Source organism: Chrysoperla carnea, chromosome 4 (genome assembly GCF_905475395.1).
Source record: "Chrysoperla carnea chromosome 4, inChrCarn1.1, whole genome shotgun sequence".
Classification (NCBI taxonomy): Eukaryota; Metazoa; Arthropoda; class Insecta; order Neuroptera; family Chrysopidae; genus Chrysoperla; species Chrysoperla carnea.
The window spans coordinates 1,553,568-1,578,780 of NC_058340.1; the positions used below are offsets into that span (position 1 = coordinate 1,553,568).

Consider the following 25,213-nt stretch of genomic DNA (forward strand, 5'->3'; position numbering starts at 1 on the left):
TTTCTGTGATTGGCATAACTATCTTTTACTACTCAGTAACTAATCATTCACAATCATGTGGAATAAGTAATCTCTTTCCATACTGTTTTCCGTAAGACGCATAGCTAATTGCCCATCGTGTGTACCAAAACATGTTACATTATAATGGCTAGGCTATCATATACAGACCAATCATTTCTTACTTCATACATTTTGACAGGAGAATGAAACAATTAACTCTGATTGGTTAAATTGCTTACCTTTTTTTCTTATTTTTTTGCAATTAATGCGGAATGTCTACGACACCTTCGAGTAGTAAAAGCACAATATACAATTATTACGTTATGGCTTGAAATTTCTGCATTACAGTACAGTTGGTTTACATTATTAGGTGTAGAGGTAAAGGAGTGAAATCTCTTATGGCTGCTTGGCTCAAAAAGTGTCCACAAAATAGCATTAAATAAAGAGGCTAGAATGACGTTCGTGTAGCGGAGTATATGATCTGAACTGAACTGTATGTATATGATTGTATGCATGGTCCTCTGGAACACCAATGCCATCTTATTTTAATACAATTTGTATGCTCCTTTATCTCTACACTCCATAGTTTACATTTATTCTATGAGCAGTAGACACTCATTCTAGTCTGTAATCTGTCTTTATTCGCACTGTGCGTGAGTTTTTTTGGAGGCGTTTCCATGGTAACGATACACTACTTTAATTATAGAATTGTATGGATGCATATATTATAATTGTATGGATTGCATTTATCACTTACATTGAAAATTTAATATGATTATCTCACAAATTTAAATAAATAATTATGTTAATTAACATTTCAAAAATAATATTTGTGCAATTTGATTTCTTATTTTCACAATTTTTAATGCATTAAGTTTAATTAATTAGTGTTTTTCAATAATTTTAATTTGACATTTTCCATAACATTAACATGTAAAGAATTGCAAATTAGTCATAACAGCCTCCTTTAATGCCAAAATTTTTCACTGGAAGCGCTGGCATCGATTTTATTGTCCCTACCATGACTACGCACACAACGAATATGTAACTCTAACGTCAATGGTATGGTATATAGTTATAGTATTCATATGTTCTTGGTTTTAAGTTTTCAAAAAATAATATGAATTCAAAATTATGCGGGAATAAAAATTTTATTTTAATTTATAAAACAATATATATACATTTAATTTAAAAAAAAAATGCGAAGTTAATTTGTTGAATAAGTAAAAGAAAAATAAAAGAGTGTAAAAATGAAGTTTTTTTTAAAGAAAAATACTCATCAGTATTTTGCTCTTTATACACGTATCAAAATAGATAAATTAGGTTTAACTTGCTTTATATTAAAATCATATGATTAAAATACGGTTAGACCAATCTTATGTTGTCAAATCTGATTTTTTTTTATCATATGATCAAATGTTTATAACACTTAAATAAGGTGTTTCAAGAACTAAATACTAGGTTTGAGAATTTTAAAGTTTCATTCACGATTGACTTAGTGCCTAAATGGTCTTGGTGCTGGAGACCCACTTGCGGTACCCCTCTTTTGTTTTATTATTATTAGTGCCTAAATTTTTAACATACTTGAATCACTCTGTATACCTAATTTATCTTATACAATTAAGATAAAAAAATTAAAACATAAGATTTCCATTCAAAGAACAATAATTATAATTAGTATAATTATACACTTGTAAGTAATCACATCAGTTAAAAGAATTCACTGAATTAATTTTGCATTGCATTAAAAAAAAAAAAAACCATAAGTTCAAACTGAATATTTACACCCATTTTTTTCCAATAAATTTGTTGGCTTATTAAAATGACTTTAAATTTACAAAATAGTAAGAAAGACGTAGTCCTTGTAACTGGATTTGGACCTTTTCGATTTCATGAAGTGAACGCAAGTTGGGAAGCAGTTAAATTATTACAAGATTACAATAATGATAAATTTAGTATTATTACCGAACAGATACCGGTGGAATATCAGGCAGTTGATAGTAAATTGCCAATTCTTTGGAGTAAATTAAATCCAAAGGTAAATATTATTTTTGTTGGTTTATTTATTTTTTTTTTTATGTTATCTGATAAACACTAATATAACTATCGAATTTATTTGATCAAACTTGAAAATTCGTGACTTCCTGAGTGGCTTCCTTATGACGAGTCTACCAAACTGTCCTCTATTTTCGAAAAGGCTGCGTTTTCAATTAAGTATGAGGACGTCATATTTGAGTTATTATATCGTTCTGAAAAAAAGCAACACGGGTCGGGGAATTTGTCGGACACTATGACCACTTTATTGTCTACTTCCTTCCACTTTTACTTTTTTTTTTTGCCTTTGTGAATTTACCTGGTCCAAAAATTTATCTGCTTCTTTCCACTTCTCCTCCCATTTACCTGGAGCCCCCAAATGGCTAATTCGCCACTGGAAGTTTTTAAAAATTTAATTTTAAGTTTTATTTCAATTCCCAAATTTTTGTTAAATCTGCGAATAACCTTGTAGTAAAAATTTTCTGTATAATTAACTAAATAATACTAAGACCGTGAAACCTTTTTCAATGGATTCAGCATACAGCCTCACAAAAACATAAACAAGTACTTTATTTTTTAGCTTGTCGTACACGTAGGCGTGTCTCACGTAGCTGAAAAATTAACATTAGAAACGAGAGCCCATCAAACCGGATATGAATCAACAGATGTGAGCGGAAAATTATGTGAAGAGGGTAAATGTTGTACTTTAAATGATACACCAGATGTACTTGAAACTGGCTTGGACGTAAATGATATTTGTAACAAATTTAATACGAATTCAAAACATGTTCAAGCATGTGTTTCAAAGAACGCAGGAAGGTAATATAAATATAAACTTCGTGCTATGCTGGTTAGATAAATGAATCTCAGTTTTTTTCGATATAAGAAATTTTTTCGGACAATGTATGCGTCTAGTCAAAAAGTTCAAATTGGTGAAATATAGAGATAATGATAGTAAAAAATACGTGTGATTTTTGCTTGTTAGATTCGGAATGTTATCTAGGAAAATGTAGGTAATAGAAGCGTTTTTTATCAAATAAAAAAATACAAAAGTTATAAACAATTAAAGATGAAAAAAAATGTTTTTCGTTTTTCGCCAAAATTTCATAAAATTTAATAAAATTTTAACAAGTGAAAACAAACAATTGACTGAGTTAATTGTTGAAATATCATGCATAGTCAGTGTTGATTTCTTTATCACATTACACATACAAACATGTGACACATACATAACTGATATTCAAGTATAGTACATATTATAAAATTTCCGCCTAATTGGCGCCCTCACGGGTAAACAGTGATGTTTACGAAAAAATGTTTCAAACAAAAGTTGTTTAATTTTTGATAAGGAACATTTTTTACATTTAAACTTTTGTTCTAACTCTAACGGTTTACAAGATGGGTCCTACGGACCCAAGACCCAATTGACCTATGATGCTCATTTACGAACTTGACCTCACTTTTTACGTCCTGAGTACGCTGTAAAAATTTCAGATCGATATCTTTTTTCGTTTTTGAGTTATCGTGTCCACAGACGGACGGACGGACAACCGGAAATGGACTAATTAGGTGATTTTATGAACACCTATGACAAAATGTTTTTCCTAGCATCATTATTTTTAAGCGTTACAAACTTGGGACTAAACTTAATATACTATGTATATTTCATATATACATGGTATAACAAGCTATCACACGTATTTTTACGACCATTTCCTCGCTATATTTCACCAATTTGAACTTGGTTGACTAGACTAATAGCATGTACCGAATATCATGGCTAACCTTGAATATATGGAAGCACAATTTATTATGAATATGATTAATTATATGTTTATTTATTTTTTAGATATTTATGTGAATATATATATTTTAAATCATTAAGTTTTAATAACAAATGTACAATATTTATTCATGTACCAATGTTAGATCAACCATATACAGTTCAACAATTAGCTGATGCTTTAATATTAATTATAAATATGGTTTATGATCATTTATACAATCATAATAATTTACTGCACCAAGAAGAAAATGAAAACATTCAACAACACGTCTCAAATAAAACAACAGCAGATGATCTTATAGATTTCAATCAACAAAATATAGATATTATTGATATTACAAAAAATACATTATAACAGTAATAAAATACTTTTATTACTTATTGTTGTTGTTTACATTTAATCATGCACACGATATTTACATCATGGTCTATTCGACTATATTTTGATATAATATGTTACATACAAGGCGTAAACTAAATATTGACAAATATCTTGTCAATAATATAACACCTATACCAAAATTTTTTGCTTAGCATCAATATTTTTAAGCGTTACAAACTTGGGACTAAACTTAGTATACCTTGTATATTACATATATGCATGGTATAAAATTTTGGTATAGGTGCCAGTCTGTCATCACGATTACTCAAAAACGAAAAGAGATATCAAGTTGAAATTTTTATAGCGTACTGAGGACGTAAAATGTGAGGCAAGTTCGTAAATGAGCGACATAGGTCAATTGGGTCTTGGGTCATTAGGACCCATTTTGTAAACCGTTAGAGATAGAACAAAAAATTAAATATGTTTGACATGTATGTATGTGTAATATGACAGAGTAATCAACACTATCTATACATGGTATTTCAACAATTAACTCAGACAATTGTTTGTTTTCACTTGTTTTCTATTTATTTCAAAAAATCGAATCTCACCTTTTGTTTATGATTTTATTACATTTATTTAATAAAATTAATGAATTCTTTAATATCCCATGTGTCAAAGATATTTAATATTTTCTGATAGAATTTTAAATCTACCATAGTAAAAAAATCCTGTTCAAATAAATCAGAATAATTTTTTAATGCTCTGAGATTTTTTAGCAAAACAAAAAGGAATATTGAAGAATAAATTTAAATTACATTCATCAAGAGAATCATGGTCACTTATATATTTTGAATTATTAATACTTTTATTAAGAATAGTTTGATTGATTGATTATTATTGATTAAAATTTAGTATGTAGTGGCATAACATTAACTTTAATATCTCTATTATGAGCTTTACGTAATTCACTAGCTGCATGTGATAATTGCATTGTACAATCAGGATGAATATTTCCAGGTAATAATGTACATTCACGTTCAAAAATAAATGCTAGACCATCCAAAAGTTCCATGAAACCAAGTGAAATAGCTGCTCTTCGAATTCGATTTAATTCCTAAAATACAATATTAATTTTAAAAATACATGTTTGAATTGATCCCCAGCTATTATTTTATAAGGAATAACTTTTTAATTTCAACACTCTGCACTCGACGATTAAATGAAATTGTTGCTATACTTTACCATCAGTGAATGCAACCTATTAAAGTCAAAAACCCTTAAGATCGTGAACTAACTTGGAACCAGGCATATGAAGGCAAAATAAGCACTCATGACTCTGTGACCGATTCAAATAGGTACGTTAGAATTTTACTCCGATTCAATCCTTGCTAGAGCAATGTATGTTCTCATCGTCGTGGAAACTATATTTATAGATAGCCGAAATGCTAGCTCGATGATTTAAAGTTAAGAAAGATTTAATCTTCAGATTCTTCGAACTTTTCTATTTTATATTTACCTTATAAAATTGTTGAGTCTTTTCTGGTAATTTTCGAGCATGTCGTAAAATCTTTTGAATATCAGATTGAAGTCCACTTTGTTTAATCCATACAACGCAATTCTGTGAATAACTTTTCTTGTCTGTTGGTTTGATGGGAAATGGTGGCGCTAACATATCGGAACCTCCATTATTACTTTCTGGTACACCTAAATTATTTAAATCACCCAACCATGGAATGGATGTTGAACCAGGCATCATTACAGTCAACATTAGATTTGATTTCTTTTTTGTATCTGCCCATGAATAAAGAAATCCATACCAATTTGTATTAAGTAAAACTAAAGCAGCAACATTTTCCACTTTGAGTGCTCCATGTAAAAGTACACAAAATGATGGATATTTTCCCTCATCATTTAAACAATCTTCACCTTCTGAACTTGTATCGCCGCCCGTCGATTCAGTTTTAACAACTGCATTACCCTCTTGATTATTGATTGCAAGCGGTAATACTAAATGTCTACTGATAGCCATCGGTGAACCAATATCTGCTACTGATATAAATCCACAAATTTTGATATCATGGGATACAGTAAATCTTTCTTTTGTAAAATCTGTTACTTTTGTGTACGGCTAAAAACAAATTTGATTTCAATTAGTTTAAATCCAATACACTATGAGCCCATAATTTAGTGAAATTTGTATGATTTTTATTAACTATCTTTTACAATCATAATAATAATAAATCTTTATTCAAATAAAACAATTTTAAATCGTATTGAATATGTCAAAGAGAAAAATATCATTGTCAGTCGCACGTAAAAGTGCGCGCGTACATGATCCGCTTCAAAAATATGTTTGAATGAAGCAAGAAACGTTCCAACATTTGTTTAACAATTATAATATATAAAAGGGGTACCGCAAATAGGTCTCTAGCACCTAGACCAAAAGCTCCCCTGTGCTCTCCTTGAGAACAACATGTTAGCCGAGGGCGAGACGTCTTCGGGTAAAAAATGCTATTTTAATCAGATAAAGCTATAGGATTATATTGAGGCTAGACGCCACGGTTATAATAATCAAGATGAACTACGCTATCTGATTCAGAAAACCAGGCTGGATAGTCAAGAGTTGGGTACGTTTCATGGTCAAACAAGCCACTCCTTCTCTCTATCGAAGAACCCACACATTATTATTGAAAATTCCGCCCATTGATAAAATGATTCCGCCTTTGGCGCTGACCATAAGTTTCTAATCCACTTAAAAAAAATTATGCATCGTCCGGGAATCGAACCCGGGCCGCCCGCGTGGCAGGCGAGCATTCTACCACTGAACCAACGATGCTCTTATGTGAAGAAATGCAAATGTAGCTTGATTTCTTTTTTCGTTTTTGAGTTATCGTACGTTTTCAGACAGATGGACAGACAACCGAAAATGGACTAATTAGGTGATTTTATAAACACCTATACCAAAATTTTGTTCCTAAAATTAATATTTTTAAGCGTTACAAACTTGGGACTAAACATAGTATACCATGCGTATTACATATATGCATGGTATCAAAACTTATCAGGTCTCTAAGGGCATCTAAAATGATGTTAAAATTTTTACTTTATCATGGGCTCACAGTTACTAGACTACAACAAGCCTCTCGATTGACAATTTATTCTCAAGGAAGGAACATAGGATTCTTTAATGTTTTAAAATAGTTTTTTTACCATTGGAGCTGGAGAAATGAAAACCTGTGATGTTAAGTTTCCACATGATATTGTGCCCTTAAATGAAGTATAACATTCTTCTGCTATTTTTTGAAAAGTTGTTGTGATATTATTTAATGATAATGCTTCTAAACCGACCCCTTCTGGTTTATATAAAGTTCCATCTGGTCCAGCCATGTCTACTAATCTTTGATAATACTTCTTATCTACAAACAAATATTAATAATTTTTTATCACATTTTTTGCTCAGATATTCCATTCCTTTTGGAACATAAACCAATTCCGATGGAAGAACGACAATATTTACGAGAAATAACTATTAAAATATATAATAGATCTTACTTATCACTAATGATGGATCATCAGCTGTAGCTATAAATGAGACAATCAATTTCCCTGGAAAAGAAAATGGCAATGGAAATGGATTTATTAAATCTCGTTGATTGCAAGTCGACAAAGAATGTTTCAAAGATAATGGACCAACGCCAGTTTTTCCATCCGTAACAAGTAGAACCTAAAATTATAGAAATTTCTTATGAAATACATTTTATAAATATATTAATTCATACTCTTAAACTCTTTGATATATTACTTATGTATAATAAGAAAAATTCGTGCGTTGGAAAAGCGAATTCCCTCAAAGATTAAAAAAATAACACATTTTTCTTTATTTCGAATATTGCATTTTTTATTTTGCCAAGAATTTTTATTTCGAAAACTAAGCACTTAGAGAAAAAGTCACAACAGTACATTTTTTACTTTGAAAAAATTCAAAATTTTGTACTTTGCGAATCCCCCTACCCTTTGTTTGTCTGTCGATTTTTCTTATTAACGAACTTGACCTTTCAAATACAAAAACCGTTCTTGATACCAAATTTTATTCAAATCGGATTAAAATTGCGACCGCTAGAGAAATTACAGACACATAAACGTATAGATACATATGTATACCTATATATGTATATAAAGTTTAACGATGGTCATTTTTGACATCCATTAGGTAGGATTGATGAACATTAGAAGTAATTTTTTTTTAATTCCATCATCAGTACAAAAGCAATAGCTCCATTTCCTTCGGAAATTCGCTAAAAAAGTTCAAATAAACCTTATAAAAAATAACAAAGAGGGAATTCGCCTCGTTTCAACGTTTCAATGCCTTCTCATGGAACCTTTTTCTACAGTCTTAAAAGTATCTTATGGTGTGCAATGGTATATTTTTCCAATATTCAATAAAAACGCCTTACGTAAAATCATCGTAATGTCTAAAAGACATTGATTCTGACAAAATTGAAAAACTTACCTGGCATGGTGTATTGTTTCCCCATTCTCCTAATACCAATTGATTGACACCATGTAAAGCTGTTTCAATACAAGTTTTATCAAACTCTTCAATTTGTAACAATTTTGTTTTAATAGTTTCGTAGTCTCTTGTAAATCCGCACACCACCTCATATAATGACGAAAAAGCAATCTGTACAGAAGAAGTCGATATTCAAATACAGAAAAAAGTCGATATTCAAAAGCTAAAATCTATTTAAGGGGTAATTTAGTCCTGAATTGTTTTTCAGCTCCCTTGTTACTTTTATGAGTCTATATTTTTACCAATCTTTAGAACACTTCCGATAAACTGACGTTATACCTAATTTGTTCGATTTAATATTGATATAGAGTGATTTTTGCCGGTCGCAAACTGCAAAATAAAAGTAAATAAAAACAAAAAACCATAAATTTGTTGAAACTATTATATTGACAGATCAAAAAATAGAATAAAACAAGTTTAATTGTTATTTAACATTTTTAAATAAATTATGAATGAATGCAAAATAGATGGATCATAGGTCAAATACAAAGAACATTATTATTATTTATTACATTGAATACAAATTGTTGAAATTAGGTAAAAATTATTTTGTTGTTGTTGCAAGTCAATCAATGAGAAAACTAATGATTATGTTTATGTTGTTAATTGTCAACATTATACGGAGTGTCCCAAAAAAATGTATCTTTAATTCCTCATTTTTTCTAATTTATTATTATTTTCTAGGTATAACCCATTTAAAATAATGATTGATTTTAGACTAGACTTTGAAAAACGTCAATTTATTTTAAAGTGCTGCCGTAACTGTAAGAACGTTCAGAAAGTAACAAAAGGGTTTAGAAGGAAGTTTCAGATGTAATCCATTAAAATATATACTGTTTTTATAATCACACAAAGTGTGTATAAATTTTTTTTTGGACACTCCGTATAATATCATCATCGATCTTTATCCCCTGAGTCAGATAACAATAACAATACAAATACTTGAGTGGGACATTACATTACATTACATTTATTTATTTATTTATTAATTTTATTTAATTGTAGCTTGTTGAGCAGCTTTCTTCGCTTTAATTAAATCAACTAATTCTTTATATCTACGCATACAATCTTTTTTCGTTCTATTTGGAATACATTCAGCTATCCTATCCCAACGTTCTGCTGTATTTGATGGATAAGTTTTTAATGCTTGCTCTAATAATAATTGTTCTTCAGGTGTCCATGCTACAGCACTAGCTGTTGCTCCTGCTGCTACATTAGTTTTATCATTTGTTTTACTATTTGTTTCTACTTGATTTTGATTTTGATTGGTGCTTTCATTTATAATATTATGTCCGTTTGTTGTAACATGATTTTCTGAAATCGATACTTCATCCATAACACGAGCATTCTTTTTATTTTTTTCAAAATTATTGAATGCTTGTTTATTAATATCAGTTTTTAGATGATTCTTTGAGAAATCTGTTTTTTGTAAATCTTTTGCTTTTGCTAGTACATCTTTAGCAGTAAAACTACCATCAGTTGTGTTACCATGTTGATTTATAAAATTCGCAACAACTTCCCATCGTTGATTGGTACCAGCTGGGAATACATTTACTGCTTTTATTAACAGTTGAACATTGTCATTATTCCAATTTAAACCATTACTATGTTTGGTATTGGTTGTTGGTTGTTGTTGTTGAATGGTTGTTGGATTTAATTGTTTTTCAATAGATTTTCGTTCAGCTTCAGATTTTTCTTCTAATTGTTGAACACTTTGTAAGAATACAGAACGGCCACCATCACGTAAATTCTTATTTAATTCTTCTAATTCAACTAATTTTAAATTTTCACATAGTTTTTCAACATTTGTCATATGTGTGATTGTATCTTCTGAATCAGTACTGAAATACAAAAAAAAAAAAGTGAACAATTTGGAGTACATTCTTGAGGCACTACGCAAAATTTTTTTAATTGTTCTTGAAGGACCTCTAAATAAGATCGAGAAGTCGAAGTCTGACTGAAGGGTAGCGGCACTCTACCAATCCTTGAATTTTTTTTAAGAGAAGTTTATTAAAAAAATGTTTTTGAGGCATTATGAAATTCTTATATCCTTTAAGTGGTTCGTCTGTAGTGTCCGACCGAAGGTCGATTTTTGGCCGAAGCCGATTAATCGTCTATCGCCACAACCTTCGGCCGAAGCCGAAGGTTTAAAAAAATGATTTTAAAACTTTAATTTTAAAGTTGATCTCTAGAAGTTGATCTAGAGATTATGATCTCTAGAAGTTGATCTAGAAGTCAATCTAAAGATGATTAAAAAAATTACTTTGAAATTTATTTCAAAATAATAAAATTTAGAACATTTCGTTCAATTCCGATGTTTGCTAAGAACCTTCGGCTTCGGCCTGAGTTTAGGTTAACGTTAGATAGCCGTAGTGCCCGAATATCCTTATCAAAAAAAAAAAAAAATAATAATAATAATAGTTGTTAAACAGAATAATTACCTGAAATAATTATTACTTTTACATAAATCACGTAAAATTTTTCGTTCTTTTTTCAATGCACGTTTTTGAGCTTCACGTTCTTGTCGTTTTGCTTCAATTCTAGCTCGTTCTGCCGCATCCGCCTTCTCTTTTGCTAATTGCGCTTCACGTATAATACGCTCTTCTTCTTCGCGTTTTGCTTGAACAGCATCTTGTTTTGCACGTTTCGCTGCTAGTTTACGATCTTTATCATCTTTCTTAAACTTTTCGATACGTGGATCAGCATTATATACCATATCGACTAATGAACGAATTCGACTCATTTCTTCCTTTTTCCGTTTTGTGCGTGCTACTTTATTTTGTTTTTCAATCCAACGACGTTCTTCACGATCTTGACCTTTCTCTTTTTCCTCTTCATCGAGATATGAAAACTCTCGCCATGAATCAAAATTATACCAAAACGAATAAAACCGTTCAACATCTTCACGTGATGTGTTCTCATCGCCTAATTTTGGTACTTTTTTTTTCTCAGACCATCTAGCATTCGATTCAAAATATTTATTAGCCACTTGATAAAAGTTTTTCTTTAATTCTGCAGCTGTTGGTAATGAATCATCAAAAGTGGGATCGACTGAATCATAAGAACGTCTTTTCATTGGTGTACCCAAAATTTCATAAGCTTTCGTTATACATGTGTAATAATCATCATCCGTTCGTACATCTTCACCTTGAGCCTTTCTTTTATCCGGATGATGTTTTAATACTTTTTGTCGATATGCTTTCTTTATGTCATCATCAGTTGCTTTATATCTCAAACTTTTTATACCCAGTACCGCGTAATGATCTTGATCTTTCCATTCTTTTGGATCTAAACTACGCAAGTAATTGATATCATCTTCAAATTTTGTTTCACTTGATTCAACTTCCGAATCATTTTCGTCAACGGATAAATTGTCACTTTGATAACGACCAGTTTTTTTTAAATATTCAAAAAAACGATATCCAACACATTCTATTTTTGCTATAATTGGTGCACTTTTTAAAAGTACTTCTTTTTTTACATTTTCCTTTCCCATTTCAATTTTTTTTAAATCCGGATAACATTTAAAAAATCTCACTTAACCTTCTTCTTAAGAATATTAAACCCGCTTTTTATTTAATTTATGTTACTCACAAAATAATATAATTTAATCGTAGAAATTCAGTTGCCTTAAAACTTTCAATTAAAATAAATATTTATTAGATCAATTTTTTACAAGATTATTTTAAACATAATTATTAGTACTTATTAAAATGTGTTCTTTTCATGATAAATTTGATGAGAAGAATCCATTACGCTTAAAAGGATTTTTACTAATTCAGAAGTACCAAATTATTAAATAGGTTGCGTTCAAAAAGTACTTTTAAAAGCAAAGTCAATTCAATAGAGAATTTTGCTGCCAATCGAAAATACTTTTATTCCAAAAAAAGTTTTAAAATCAAAACATACTTATATTAATACAATTATAAAAATAAGATATAAAATATGATTGATTGTTTGTCATGTAGGGGACAATCTTGGGAATTACTGTCCCGAAAATTTCAAAACGACGGCCAGCACGCCACCTTCACTGTTTGAGATAATAAAAATTCTAGATATATTTATTGTGTTTGGTATAAAACGAAAGATAATGATGGTAATGATCAGTATGATGAGTACAATCGATGTTTATCGTTTTTGTTATAAAAAATAAATAAATAACACGACTATTTGTTGAGTTAAGAAAAATCGAGTTTGAGTTGTAGGGGGGGGATCTAAAAATGATAAAAGTAGGTAGATTTAAAAACATCATAAGGTGCTTTCCAGCCATGGAAGTATTATTAAAAGAAAAGACGCAATAATGATAGTATTATTAAAAAAGAGATGAATATGTATTAAATTTGGTCAATGCAAAATTATATTGTCATCTTAATTTATAAATTTTATTGTATCATTAGTTCTATGAAAGATATAGTGCAAGAAGTAGAATCTCATATGACTGATTGATTCAAAAAATGTCCAGAAAATAGCATTAAATAAATTGAACTGTATGTACATAATTGTATGTATAGTCCTCTGGTACAGCAACGACATATTTAAGGTTCTTTGGGGGCCATTTTGTTTACACAGAGATTGTAACCTACCCTCCATAATTAGTTGTAAAAAAAAAACTAAAAAATTATTTGTTGATTTGATTGTTTCCTGCTTAAGAACAAGGTAGTAGTGGATGACATCTATTGACCTAATAGTACAAAAAAATGTGTATGTCCACGGCGGAATTAATTTGAATATAACAAACCATAACCATGACATAATGAACGCACCCTTCAAAATAATAAAATTTTTTGGATAAAATTTAAATGATGTTTTAAATAGTTTTGGTACAAATTCTACGAAATTTTACTTACCAATGCAACAAATTCTAATTTCGAATAGGTAGCCAAATAATCCAAAAATGCATTAATTCCGTGAACAGCTAGGTTATTCCTTGTTAAACTAATTTTATCTGTGTCAGGAACTGGTAATGGTTGTGACATTGATAACGAAACGTCCAGTAAAATTACTGTCGGCATTTTATCTTCTAATGCCCTCGCTAATTTAAATAAATTTCATTTATCAAAAATCTTGGTTTTATGTTATTAGAAAACAAAAACCGCTATGTTTACATTTATCACAGTATCACTTATTATTATTAACATTAACACTATCTGTTGGCTTGGCTGAAGAGTGTTTATACCACATCAAACAACACTTCTGTCCAATAGAATTTATCGGAATTAGGATTTAGTCAAAGTTAATTTCGGACTAATCAAGATTATAAAATTTCACTCTTTTTTAAAAATATATGTAAAACATTATTATCAAAGATTTTGAACGTATTTAAAAACTAATCCTTTAAGTCTAGAAATGCTTGCAAATGTGTTCATAAGGTTAGAATTAATTCAGATTTCCATGTTATGATTACATGTTACTTGCAGTTGCAGGTGAATATTATAAACTTTCTGGTTTAATATTTACTTCTAAATAGATTTTAATTTGTATTTTATTCTTATTTATATAAAATAATATAAAGGAGATAGTGGATATGCCGAAATAAAAATTGAAAGGTGTACGGAAACGAACCCTTTAGGAGCTATATGAGTAAACACTTCATCACCGTTTTTGGAATTATGATCCATAGATTATTGACGAATTCGTTGAGTTAAGAAAATGATTTAATCAAATGTTGGTGTGTTAATAGGAAAAAAGCCCAACGGATTTGCCATCTGGCAAGTTCCTGTTTCCTAAATGCATATTTCGGCATACATCTCTTTCATCCCCTTGATTATTGATCATTTGTTCATATACTTACATCCTGTAAACTACCTAAGCCGAAATAGTTTTTAAAAAATCTAGGCTTCTGTAAGTTAAAGAGTATACATTTTCGACGTAGTAACAACGCATAGTAAAAATTTATAAATTATAATCCATTAATTGAATTATCGATTTTTATAAAACTTATAAAAAAAATAATTTATCGAAATCGAAAAAAATTGAAGGAAAAAATTTATCGAAACAAAATTACTCATAGTTTTTTCCATAGGTATACGACGATCGCATTTCGTAATTCAGCGAGATAAAATTAAAATTAATAAGCAGAATCTAATATTGCATTAAAAAACTATGTTTCATTTAAAAGAATGGGGTGCAGTCATGAATAACTCGATGGTTAATAACTGTGATTTTGGTTAATCCCGTGATTACGTTCATTCAGTGATTCACGGGTTGGCTATGCCTTTTTTGAGATCGAGCTAGCACGGTCTGCGGTTTTTTGGCTTTTTTTATTAATCCTGTGAATGGTTTCATTCACTGATCCCCGTGGAAATCGTTTTTGTAATGAGTTATTTTTGTACCGAGTTGTTTTGGCACTGGGTCGTTTTTGTGACCGAGTTGTTTAGTAATGTAACCTTAAGAGTGCACTTCTAGCTTGATTGTGAAATATTCGATACATCGTATCTGATATACAAAGAAATATGTTTTTAATTTTCTGAAATAATCATTTATCAAGGATGATGCTTTAAAATGGATGATATGGGACACCGTGGACAATTATTTATCTCCCAGGATGCAGTATTTTTTATAATTTAACAATTTTATTAAGTATTTAATAATATTAAATAGAACACTGATATTCAAGATATACACAGTGGTGGATTTAAGTGTTTTGTCGCTCTATAGACAGACGATGGCAGCATGGCTGTAATTCTCTCTGCAATTCTCCTTTTTTCTATACCTTTTCTTCCGATGTCCGATCAAATTTTTATAAAAATATAGTAACAGAACCAGCATACATTTTCTGGAATTATTTTTTCACAAAAATTAACCCAGGCGAATTCATTAGGTAGCTAAATAACACTGGACAAAGGCTATATTGAAAAAGCTATACTATTGTTATGTTCCCGAAAAATTTTTTATTGCTCCATGTTTGTTCAAAGTTCGACCAAAGTCTACGCAGTGTTGAAGAGTATATTATAAAAACGAAATATTCATTAATTTTAAGTTGGCGGGGCAATTAAAAAACGTCAGGCCCATAATTTAGTGTAGCTCTTTATATCGTCTTTGCTCATAGTTGTATACAAGATTCGGCTCAAAGTGAAAAAAAAGATAAACGAATTCGTCTGGCAAAGAATTGAGCGGCCACGCACTTCAATCTTTGGTAGACGTATTTGTTGAGTTTTCTTGAACAGTCTAACCTGACTCTGAAATAAGCTTTTATGCACATAACTCAATGAAATTTTATTTGAGAATGCAATATTAGAGTATTTAAATTACTTGGTTCATTTTCTTGTTTTTGACCGGTTCATTTTCTGGGTTTTGACCGTTGGCCAACCAGGAATTTTCCCAAACTCCCATACGGCCCCTGCTCAGCCTATACTTTAATCCGCTACTACATAAGGGATATTAATTAAACTCTTAGTATTTATTATTATTTCCAACTGTTTTTCTATTTTTTGGTAGTTAAAGCATTAAAAATATTTCTGGTAGGAATATCAAGCTGAAATTACTTTATAAATCTCTAATGAAACAATAGCTGCAATTATATTTTTATTTAAGTTGATCATTTTGGAGAATTTAGGGAGTAAAAATTTCTCGCTTTTTGTCATTTGTTTTAAGGCTTTGAGGGCACACGATAGAAGAACTAAATTTTAGTTTGGCATTGAAATGTATAATATTAAATTCTAATGTTTTACTAAGCTTATCATTAGAATAATGAGTGCATTTGAATGCAATAATCCTTCGTACTAATTTTTGTTTCCGCTTCAGATAAATAATAATTGATAATAGACCACCAGAATATTGGCATTGGATCGTATCAACTTTAAATATTTAGAATTCACTTCATAAGTCATTTGTATTTATTAATAAGTAGTTGTAATAAATTATTACAAAATAATGGACAGCCAAGAAACAGTTTGCTCACCAATTTTAAGTTTAGAAGAATTGGAAAATTTTAAAATACCATCGTGGACAAATTCAATTTTACCATTACAATCGAAAAACAATTGGTGTATTTCTACAAATAATATTCAATGCCATGAAGATATCCAAAAATGGAAAGTGCAACCAAGATATTTAAGCAATACAGTACCGCGCACAATTGTCTGTCATGATATGAAAGGAGGATATCTGGAGGATAGGTAATTTTTTTAAATTCATGTTTATTTAATCTACATTTTGTATTTTATATTAACAATTATACTCACGGGAAATGTAAAATTGTATGGTTAAAGTTTAAAATAATTATTTGGATTTAGGTTTATTCATGGAAGTAAAGATGAATCATCTTACAATTTTATTCATTGGATGGTGATTGATACATTTATTTATTTTAGTCACAGTTTTATAACAATACCACCTTTTGGATGGATTAATGCTGCACATCGTCATGGAGTTTATATATTAGGTACGTATATATACAGGATGTTTTTTTAAGTTGACATATGATTGAAGCTCGATAAATAAATTTAATCGAGGAAAATGCTTCAAACAAAAAATGTTATTTTCAAAGGCACACATCTTATACGGGCATCGAATTCGATCTTAATTTTCAGATTCAATTAAAACCTCACTCTGATTCATAACAGACAAATATTAGTACAAAGTTGTTCTTTATAAATACGCAAACATTTTTTGTTTGAAAAATTATTTTGTAAATCGAACCGTTTAGACAGTAATTAATAGTAAAAATCTAGTTTTTTGTAGTTCCGCAAAATTTTTGCTCGTTTTTTCAGTTTTTTGCTTGTAACACAAAATTAGTCTTTATTTATAAAGATAAATATATGTATATATTTATTGATTAATTTTAAGGAACAATAATAACAGAAGGTAAAAGTGGTGAAGAATTATTAAATTCAATAATCAATAATGATGATAAAATCAATATGTTTGTCAATGCAATTGTAAATTTAACAGAATGTTTTAAATTAGATGGATGGCTTTTAAATATTGAAAATCAAGTAAAAAATGTTATAGGATTAAAAAAATTAGTTAAACAGTTAACGAATGAATTACATCATCAAAATCCAAGAACTTTAATTATTTGGTATGATAGTGTTCTAGAAACTGGTGAATTAAAATGGCAAAATGAATTAAATGAAAAAAATAGGTAATTATAACTTGGTTAGCTTTGATAGCGCAAGAACTAATTAACTTATCAACTAAATATTATAAATACTGGCAATATTATTACATAACTGATGTACATTATGAGTAGACACTTATAATATTTAGAATACTTAATTAAATTATTGATTTTTTTCATCATGTCGGGTTGAGGCACCCACGTACAGACACAGGTTATGTTAAAGTTTGCAAACGATTTCTTTACATTTCACAACGTTCACATTCCGAAAATGTTATCGAAAAATAAACTAATTCAGGCGCTAGCGAAGTCGGATTCTCTCGATTTTTGCAGCAAAAGTCTCCGTTTTTTCCGCTATATGACTCTTTAATTATAAAATCAATTTATGGAAAATATAACACAATTTTGTCGCCGGCTTCTCTCAACTGTATTCCAATCAGTTTCAACCAAACATAGTCAAATGGTCTACAGGTGGTTATACAGCGTAGCCTTTTGCTTGTCCCCACGCAAGATTCTAGTAATCAATTTGATTCGGTAAATTACGGAGCATCTGGAAATATGGCTCAGTCAAAAGAAGATTTTGAGATAACCCTTCTCGTGGCACCGAGATCGCTGGCTACGTTCTCTTTTAACCCAGAGTGGCCCAAAAACAAGATAAATCTAACTGTTATTCATTGTTGAGAGGGTTCATTTTCTCGAAGTATTATTCATGGAGAGAAATGAATTTTAATAAAAGAAGTTCCTAGCAACATTTTTTCTGTGCTGGTGGATTATTCGAATTCGTCGGCAATAAAGATCAACGATTTCAAAATAAATGTTTCCATTCCACACAAACAATTTTGATTATAATTTTAGTTAATTTTAGTTGTTGGTTTGATATGTGTGATGGAATATTTTTAAATTATAATTGGAAAGACAAGCATTTGTTAGATACGTATAACAATTGTGGAAATCGAAATCTAGATGTTTATGTGGGAATTGATGTATTTGCAAGAAATTGTCTTGGTGGAATGGACAGTCATAAGGTAAAATCATATATTATACATACAATGTTAAAATGTAAAGCGATTCGTTAAAAGGTCAAATTTCCTAACTTTTGGAATGAAAACGATAGTTATAGCAGTGGTTATCGAAGCATAATCGAAAGACGATTAAAAAAGTTTATTATAAGCGTTATTTTATTTTCTGCAGTCTAATTTTTTTAAACTAACCATTTTCTTTCTATAATTCATGAAAAACATTATACCATATTTTACCCACAGTTTCCAATAGTTGGAAAAGTAAGCCATTATGATTTTCGTGAAGGATAGAAGGAATAAATTATTAGTTTAAAAATATTAACCTAATAACGATGTATTCGTATTTATGAAAACAATGATAAGAGTAGTGTTAAAGTTTAATTTAATTTTTCTTAGTCCATGAAATTAATTCGTGAACATGGGTTTTCGGCTGCTATATTTGCTCCCGGTTGGACACATGAATCATTAACCAATGAACCGAATGATACATTTCGTAAACGATTTGAAGTAAATGATTTAAAATTTTGGAAAAGTTTATCACCATATTTATATGAGCATGGAACAAAAAATTTATTTAAAACAATTTTTCACAGTGGATGTTCTAAGGTAATTTTTATCTTATTTTATTATAAATAGCTGTATTTCTGAGACTATCATGTCGGTATCGGTTTTTAATGCAAACTACTTTAATTTTAAACTAATTTTATCTTTTGTAATTTTTTAAAGGGGAAGCTGTCAGAACCCTTTTATGTCTAAAAAAACGCATCCCTGGTAGACAAAATATTTGAAAAATAATAAGTCTTAATAAGTCTTAGGAAACTCTGAAAAAGTGTTAGAAACTTTAAAAAAGTATTAAGAACTCTGAATAACTCTGAATTACACTAGTCCGAAAACGTTGAGAAATTCAAAGTTCCTAAGACTTTTTCAAAATTTCTTATTCTTTCTTCAAATATTTTTTCCACCAGGGGCACTCATGAAGTTTCGTAAGAGTGTTATTCACAAAATCATACCTGCCCCCCCCCCCCTCCCTCGGTCTCTGTACTGTAGACTATAATAAAATGATTTTGAACAGAATTATTACAACATGAATAGTCTTGATTTAAAAATGAATACATTACGTCTTGGAATTGACGTGGAGATTAGCAACGTGATTAACAACATCGATCAAAAGCAAAAAGAAAACAACAACAACAACAACAAGGATATAAATAATTGTAATTGTCAAACAATTGTGGATACGAATATGTTACGAAATGGAACTGCTTTAAAAATATGTTATCAAAAACCGCATCAAATCAATAGAATTGTAACATGTGATGTTACATTTGATAATACACTTTTAGTGGCATGCATTTATCAATACGTACAAACTCCAATCAAATTTAATATTCTTCTGTTGTGCCAAAATGCTAATGGCAGGTAAGCTGTATTCTTTTATTTCAAAGTCTTCTTTCAGATTTAAATTGCATTCCAATTTTTTATCGTTTCTAGCGTTAGATAGAGGCAAAGTTGAATTTTTTTAAAATTCCGCCCTTGTGGAAATAAATCTGTTCTGGAAGTCAGAATACTTAATTTGGAATTCAGAAAAAGAATATGTGAAGTAAAACTATCTCTTTCGGAAGAAATATTTTGAGTTACTACTGCTTTGTTACTACTTTTCTGAAAAATTTACAGCAACTCAAAATATTTGTTCCGAAAGAGTCTCAATCTATTACCATCTTCTGTCATTAAATGATTGATTAATAATTTATTTAATGTTTTCAGCATTTTTCAGAGATAGTTTTGCTTAACATATTCTTTTTCTGAATTTCAAACTAAGTTTCAGAACAGATTTATTTCCACAAAAACGATCTTGCACGGACCACTTTTATTGGATTTGTTGTAAAATTAATTATATTTTAAACAGATTATCCAGAACGGAGCTCGAATTACAATCTGATGACGTTGCCAATAGCAATTATATGAATTGTGTGCTAAGTCAGTATGAGAAATTAATTTTACTAAGAAGAATTTTTCAACTACATACGCCGTTAGATGATAAATGGATTTTAAAGTGAGTAGTTTTGCAATTAAATGGCTGGGATTTTACGAAAAAAAAAGGCGTTTTAAGGTTGTGACAAAATATTCTATTTTTTGGTAGCTTTTTATTAGAAAAGTCAACATTTTGAAGTACTTTTTCATAAAAAGTAGACTACCCTATTTAAAATATACATTTTATATTGCAGATGTTTTAAAATAAAGAATCGTGATTCAAAAATTATGGAATTAGGAGTTGAATTAATTGAAGCTGGTGAAATTTTAATAGGAGGACTCGCAATATGTACATATCCGATCAGAGGAGGCATGCAATAAATATATAAATGATGTTAAATTAAAATAATTTAATTAATCTTGAAATGAATATAATAATAATTACCTAATTTGTATAAAAAAAATATATTTCAATAATTGATTGTTGTTTTTTTTTATGAATTTAAGTTGCATGTCCACCCATTACTTGTCGAACCGCATTCATTTCATCTTTAGATAATGGTGCTAAATTCAATCCTGGTACAGGAGGTTCAAATTCCAGATCTCTTAAATTATTTACTTTTACTTTTAATCCACTACGAAGACAATTTATTTGTGCTTCAATTTTATGTTGATCTATAGGAATAAATAAATAAAAAACAAATGAAAACAAACAATTGACTGAGTTAATTGTTAAAATACCATGTATAGACAGAGTTTGATTACGCTATCGTTTTTGGACTAGTCTAATTCAGAGTTATTCAGAGTTCTTAATACTTTTTTAAAGTTTCTAAGACTTTTTCAGAGTTTCCTAAGACTTATTAAGACTTATTCTTTTTTCAAATATTTTTTCCACCAGGGTAGCACGGGTTACGGTAACTATGGGAACACAATTTCGCTCGGGTCGAGCTAGTATACCTTGATATATATTACATTTATACATGGTGTTAAAATAATATGAATCTTACCGTCATTAATAATTCTTTCACATTCTTTTTTGTCCGTTTTAATCAATAAACCACCGATACTAATAAAATGTTTCTTATTTGATGATTTCTGCATAGCCCGTAATCCTTCTCGATTCACATTTTGACGTTTATTTAAATCAATTATCTCTTGTTTATCTAAATTTATAAAATAAAGTACATGCAAATTTTAAAATACAATTAATTGAAAATAATAATTGAAATGCTGCTTTTATTAAAAATACTTCAAAAGATTTATTAAAAAAAGAAAATTATGTATTTCAACTTTTTGTAATATGTTTATAGGACCTCGAGGAACATTCAGCCAGGTTAACATAGTCATTAGGGGCATAAGAGTCCAGCGGGGGGGGGGGGGGGGCATATGTAGTCCAAACTTTGTTTTGGCTTTAAATTGCCATATAGAAGACATTTTTGGTCGCTGAATACAAATTAGATGTCAGATTACAGTAATTCTGCCACGTATTCCAAAAATCGTGCCATTTTTGACCCGAAAACGGTTATCTAGGAGATATTTTTGGTTGCTGATTACGAATCCGATGTCAGATTACACGGACTCTGTCACGTCTTCCGAAAATCTGTCCATTTTTGCTCAAGAATTTCATTTTTTTGCCACAAAAACGGCAAACTAAATATTTATTGTCGAAACTGTGCTCTAAGGGGTATTAACTATTTAAGTGTTTGGATTACTGATACTTTACTGTAATAGGCCTTTTCATCGATTTGCTTTTGTTTCGGACAGTTGTCAAAAAACTATTCAAGCTAAGAAAATCTAATATTTTATCTTTATCAAACAGCGCTTTTTGATTAGGAAACAAAAAAGAATCATTTTGTAAATGAAAAGTCCTATGTAATTTGGTTTAATTATATAGAAAAATATATATTACCAATTTGCAACCTTTTTTTTGGGTTATTTTCGGTATTATGTAAAAAATCGAACCTTCTTCAGGTATTTTTAATACAAACAGCACTTGAAAATCCAATTTGAAAATTTTACAAACCTGATAAAATTGATTGACCTACTGCTTCTACATCTTTTAAATAAGTAATTTCTTTTCTTAAACCTTTAAGATCTCCCATTTTTATGTTAGTTTTTGTTCAATTTAAGGTTTTTTTATTTTTTTCAAGTATCAACACATATTTTATTTATTATTATCACAATTATCACATAAATTATGTTAATGGTACTTCTTGTTTTTTGAAACAAATCTTTGAAAAAAATGGTTAAAGATAGTTTTTATTTGCACGTTTACGTTCAAATATTTCAAGAGATTACACGTCCTAGGGATAAGGGATGATAAAAACCAAAGAATACAGATATACACCAAAGTTATTTAAACGTTAACGTACAAATAAACACTTTGAATGTCAAAAACATGAACGTTATAAAGAAGGAGAACGATCGCAATAGAAAATATTGTCCCCAAAAAATGCACAATATAAGTGAGGCGCTGGGATCGCTAAGTTGTCTCATTAAATGTGGGCTGTTGTGCGCTAATATACTACTTACCGACGACAGCGCGGCTGGTGGCTGAAAATGAACTATAAATTCTACAAATTTTCACGGGCAGGTGCGCTAATGCTTTAGTTAGTACATAGCGATCGTTCTCCTTCTTTATAACCTTCATGGTCAAAAATCAAAATATTGACATATTAATTAAGGTTAGTTATGCTAGTTTAGCTACTAACCAATTTTTTAATAGATTCCGGTATTCGGTCCGTTAAAATGGAACGAGTTGAAGCTATTAAAATACGATTAGGATAGGAAAATAATGTTTAGTATCCTAATTCTGCTATTTTAATTTTCCTATTTAGAATGGATAAGAATAATTCTGATACACTACATAGTTCAAAACATGATTTGAAAAGAAAGCATGATGAATCCGATAAAAAATCGAAGAAACGTAAGAAAAAACATAAAAGGCGGAAAGAATCAACTTCTTCAAGTGATTTAGGGGAGAGAAAAAAGGTAAAAAAACATAAGAAAAAAAAAGATAAAAAATCGAAAACTGGTAAAAACGATTCCACTTCAGAAGAAATAGTTGCCGACGTACCTTTAGAATTAATGTCCAAATCCAAGGCAATGGCTCCAATGACTAAAGAAGAATGGGATAAAAGACAAAGTATAATACGTAGAGTATATGACGAAGAAAGTGGTCGGAATAGGTAATTACCTGTTAAAGTTTCATCATCTCAAATTTCTATTATTCAGAAGTAATATTCGAGTTTCAATTTGTTCATGAACAGTTTAACATCCCTTCAAAAAAAAAGTAGCCCTTACTTCACTTCCTCCCCCCCCCCCCCCCTTTGTTCACAATATTATGAGTTTAATTAAATTTCTTGGTACGCAACCCTACTTTTTTTTATGGCGATGATAATAATTCATACTAATTAAAATAAGAAGTGGACCCTTTTTCAATAGTTCCAATATATACTACCAGGTGTCACTTGTTCTTAACATTTGTAAATGCCAATTAAAATATTCAAATTCAAATAAGATAAATCCATTCAATTGGCGATAAAAATTCGTACTAATTAAAACAGGAAATGGGTGCCATAGAAAATAGCTTGACACTTTAGTCTAGTTGATTGACTGGATAAAATAAAAAGTAAAATTTACAAAATTTAAGAAATCTTCGACAAATTTTTCGAGTACGGAATCCTAAACTCGCACTTGAAACATATATAGGAACTCCATTACATTACCCCTTTGCCTTAGAGCCTTTTCCAACTGAACCGATTTTGAGGATCATCACTTATTATTTAGTTTTTTCGTGTACGGAACCCTAAGGTCGCACTTGAAACATAGCTAAGAACACTCTCCATTAAATTACCTTTCAAACGAATAATAATAATAATATTTTATAGATTCTTTTTTACATTGTATAGAATAAGTCATTTATAAATTTATATTTCAAATATAAAAAAAAAATCCAAATCGGTTCATCCGTTTGGGCAGACGAAACAGATAGACAGACAGACACACACGCACAACGGTCAAATTTATAACATCTCTGTTTTGGTTCGGGGGCTAAAAATAAACTTTGTTTTGCAATTAAGAAATAATACCTAGCCTAGTAGTAGCATTAATTTAAATTGATTTGTTTCTAGGTTGATTAAAGGTGATGGCGAAGTTATTGAAGAAATAGTTAGTCTTAAAAGACATAAAGAAATTAACAAAACTGCTACTCAAGGCGATGGAGCATACTTTCAAAGTAAAATGATTGCAAAATTAAATTAAAAACATCAAATGATTTTTATTTATATAAATTTAAAAATAGTCTCATGTTCAATATTTTTATTTTTAAAACAATTTAATAAAAACTAGTAAAAAATAATGTTTTTAAAATCATTTCTTGCTATTTTTATTCATCATTATTTGCAGAAATCCAAAAATTATTATCGCGGTATTTGTCTTAGATCAT

General features: G+C 29.7%; 6 protein-coding genes and 1 non-coding gene across 9 annotated transcripts; 3 read left to right on the forward strand and 4 right to left on the reverse strand.

Moving 5' to 3' along the window:
- The first annotated feature begins 1,337 nt into the window (after window positions 1-1,337).
- LOC123298597 (pyroglutamyl-peptidase 1) lies at window positions 1,338-4,185 on the forward strand. 2 transcript variants are annotated; one of them, XM_044880655.1, is made up of 4 exons: window positions 1,338-1,535; window positions 1,846-2,038; window positions 2,615-2,853; window positions 3,884-4,185. In XM_044880655.1, the coding sequence occupies exons 1-4, from the start codon at window positions 1,507-1,509 to the stop codon at window positions 4,173-4,175; spliced, it is 753 nt and encodes a 250-aa protein (XP_044736590.1). In that variant the 5' UTR covers window positions 1,338-1,506; the 3' UTR covers window positions 4,176-4,185. The 2 variants fall into 2 exon arrangements, with proteins under 2 accessions (XP_044736590.1, XP_044736591.1); XM_044880656.1 differs by having other exon boundaries at window positions 1,338-2,038.
- Window positions 2,325-12,427, reverse strand: LOC123298593 (dnaJ homolog subfamily C member 2). 2 transcript variants are annotated; one of them, XR_006535279.1, is made up of 3 exons: window positions 11,157-12,427; window positions 9,565-10,556; window positions 2,325-2,339 (listed from the first exon to the last, which is right to left on the reverse strand). XR_006535279.1 is itself a non-coding variant. In XM_044880652.1 (2 exons), the coding sequence occupies exons 1-2, from the start codon at window positions 12,209-12,211 to the stop codon at window positions 9,707-9,709; spliced, it is 1,905 nt and encodes a 634-aa protein (XP_044736587.1). In that variant the 5' UTR covers window positions 12,212-12,427; the 3' UTR covers window positions 9,564-9,706. The 2 variants fall into 2 exon arrangements, 1 of the variants encoding a protein (XP_044736587.1); XM_044880652.1 differs by lacking the exon at window positions 2,325-2,339 and having other exon boundaries at window positions 9,564-10,556.
- On the reverse strand, window positions 4,984-13,923 carry LOC123298596 (integrator complex subunit 14). Its single transcript, XM_044880654.1, has 6 exons — window positions 13,563-13,923; window positions 8,656-8,826; window positions 7,698-7,869; window positions 7,356-7,561; window positions 5,662-6,273; window positions 4,984-5,259 (listed from the first exon to the last, which is right to left on the reverse strand). The coding sequence occupies exons 1-6, from the start codon at window positions 13,725-13,727 to the stop codon at window positions 5,047-5,049; spliced, it is 1,539 nt and encodes a 512-aa protein (XP_044736589.1). The 5' UTR covers window positions 13,728-13,923; the 3' UTR covers window positions 4,984-5,046.
- On the reverse strand, window positions 6,911-6,981 carry Trnag-gcc. Its single transcript has one exon. It is a non-coding gene; the product is annotated as a tRNA-Gly (tRNA).
- Window positions 13,924-14,029: 106 nt separating the features above from the next.
- On the forward strand, window positions 14,030-21,151 carry LOC123298595 (cytosolic endo-beta-N-acetylglucosaminidase). The gene is made up of 9 exons (XM_044880653.1): window positions 14,030-14,084; window positions 16,459-16,832; window positions 16,950-17,098; window positions 17,503-17,800; window positions 18,642-18,801; window positions 19,192-19,401; window positions 19,868-20,214; window positions 20,702-20,848; window positions 21,021-21,151. Exons 2-9 carry the CDS (start codon window positions 16,588-16,590, stop codon window positions 21,145-21,147), a joined length of 1,683 nt encoding a protein of 560 aa, XP_044736588.1. The 5' UTR covers window positions 14,030-14,084; window positions 16,459-16,587; the 3' UTR covers window positions 21,148-21,151.
- On the reverse strand, window positions 15,354-22,925 carry LOC123298599 (p53 and DNA damage-regulated protein 1). The gene is made up of 4 exons (XM_044880660.1): window positions 22,790-22,925; window positions 21,774-21,929; window positions 21,212-21,441; window positions 15,354-15,490 (listed from the first exon to the last, which is right to left on the reverse strand). The coding sequence occupies exons 1-3, from the start codon at window positions 22,866-22,868 to the stop codon at window positions 21,269-21,271; spliced, it is 408 nt and encodes a 135-aa protein (XP_044736595.1). The 5' UTR covers window positions 22,869-22,925; the 3' UTR covers window positions 15,354-15,490; window positions 21,212-21,268.
- Window positions 22,926-23,441: 516 nt separating this feature from the next.
- Window positions 23,442-25,045, forward strand: LOC123298454 (ADP-ribosylation factor-like protein 6-interacting protein 4). The gene is made up of 2 exons (XM_044880455.1): window positions 23,442-23,954; window positions 24,900-25,045. Exons 1-2 carry the CDS (start codon window positions 23,605-23,607, stop codon window positions 25,027-25,029), a joined length of 480 nt encoding a protein of 159 aa, XP_044736390.1. The 5' UTR covers window positions 23,442-23,604; the 3' UTR covers window positions 25,030-25,045.
- The last annotated feature ends 168 nt before the right edge of the window (window positions 25,046-25,213 follow it).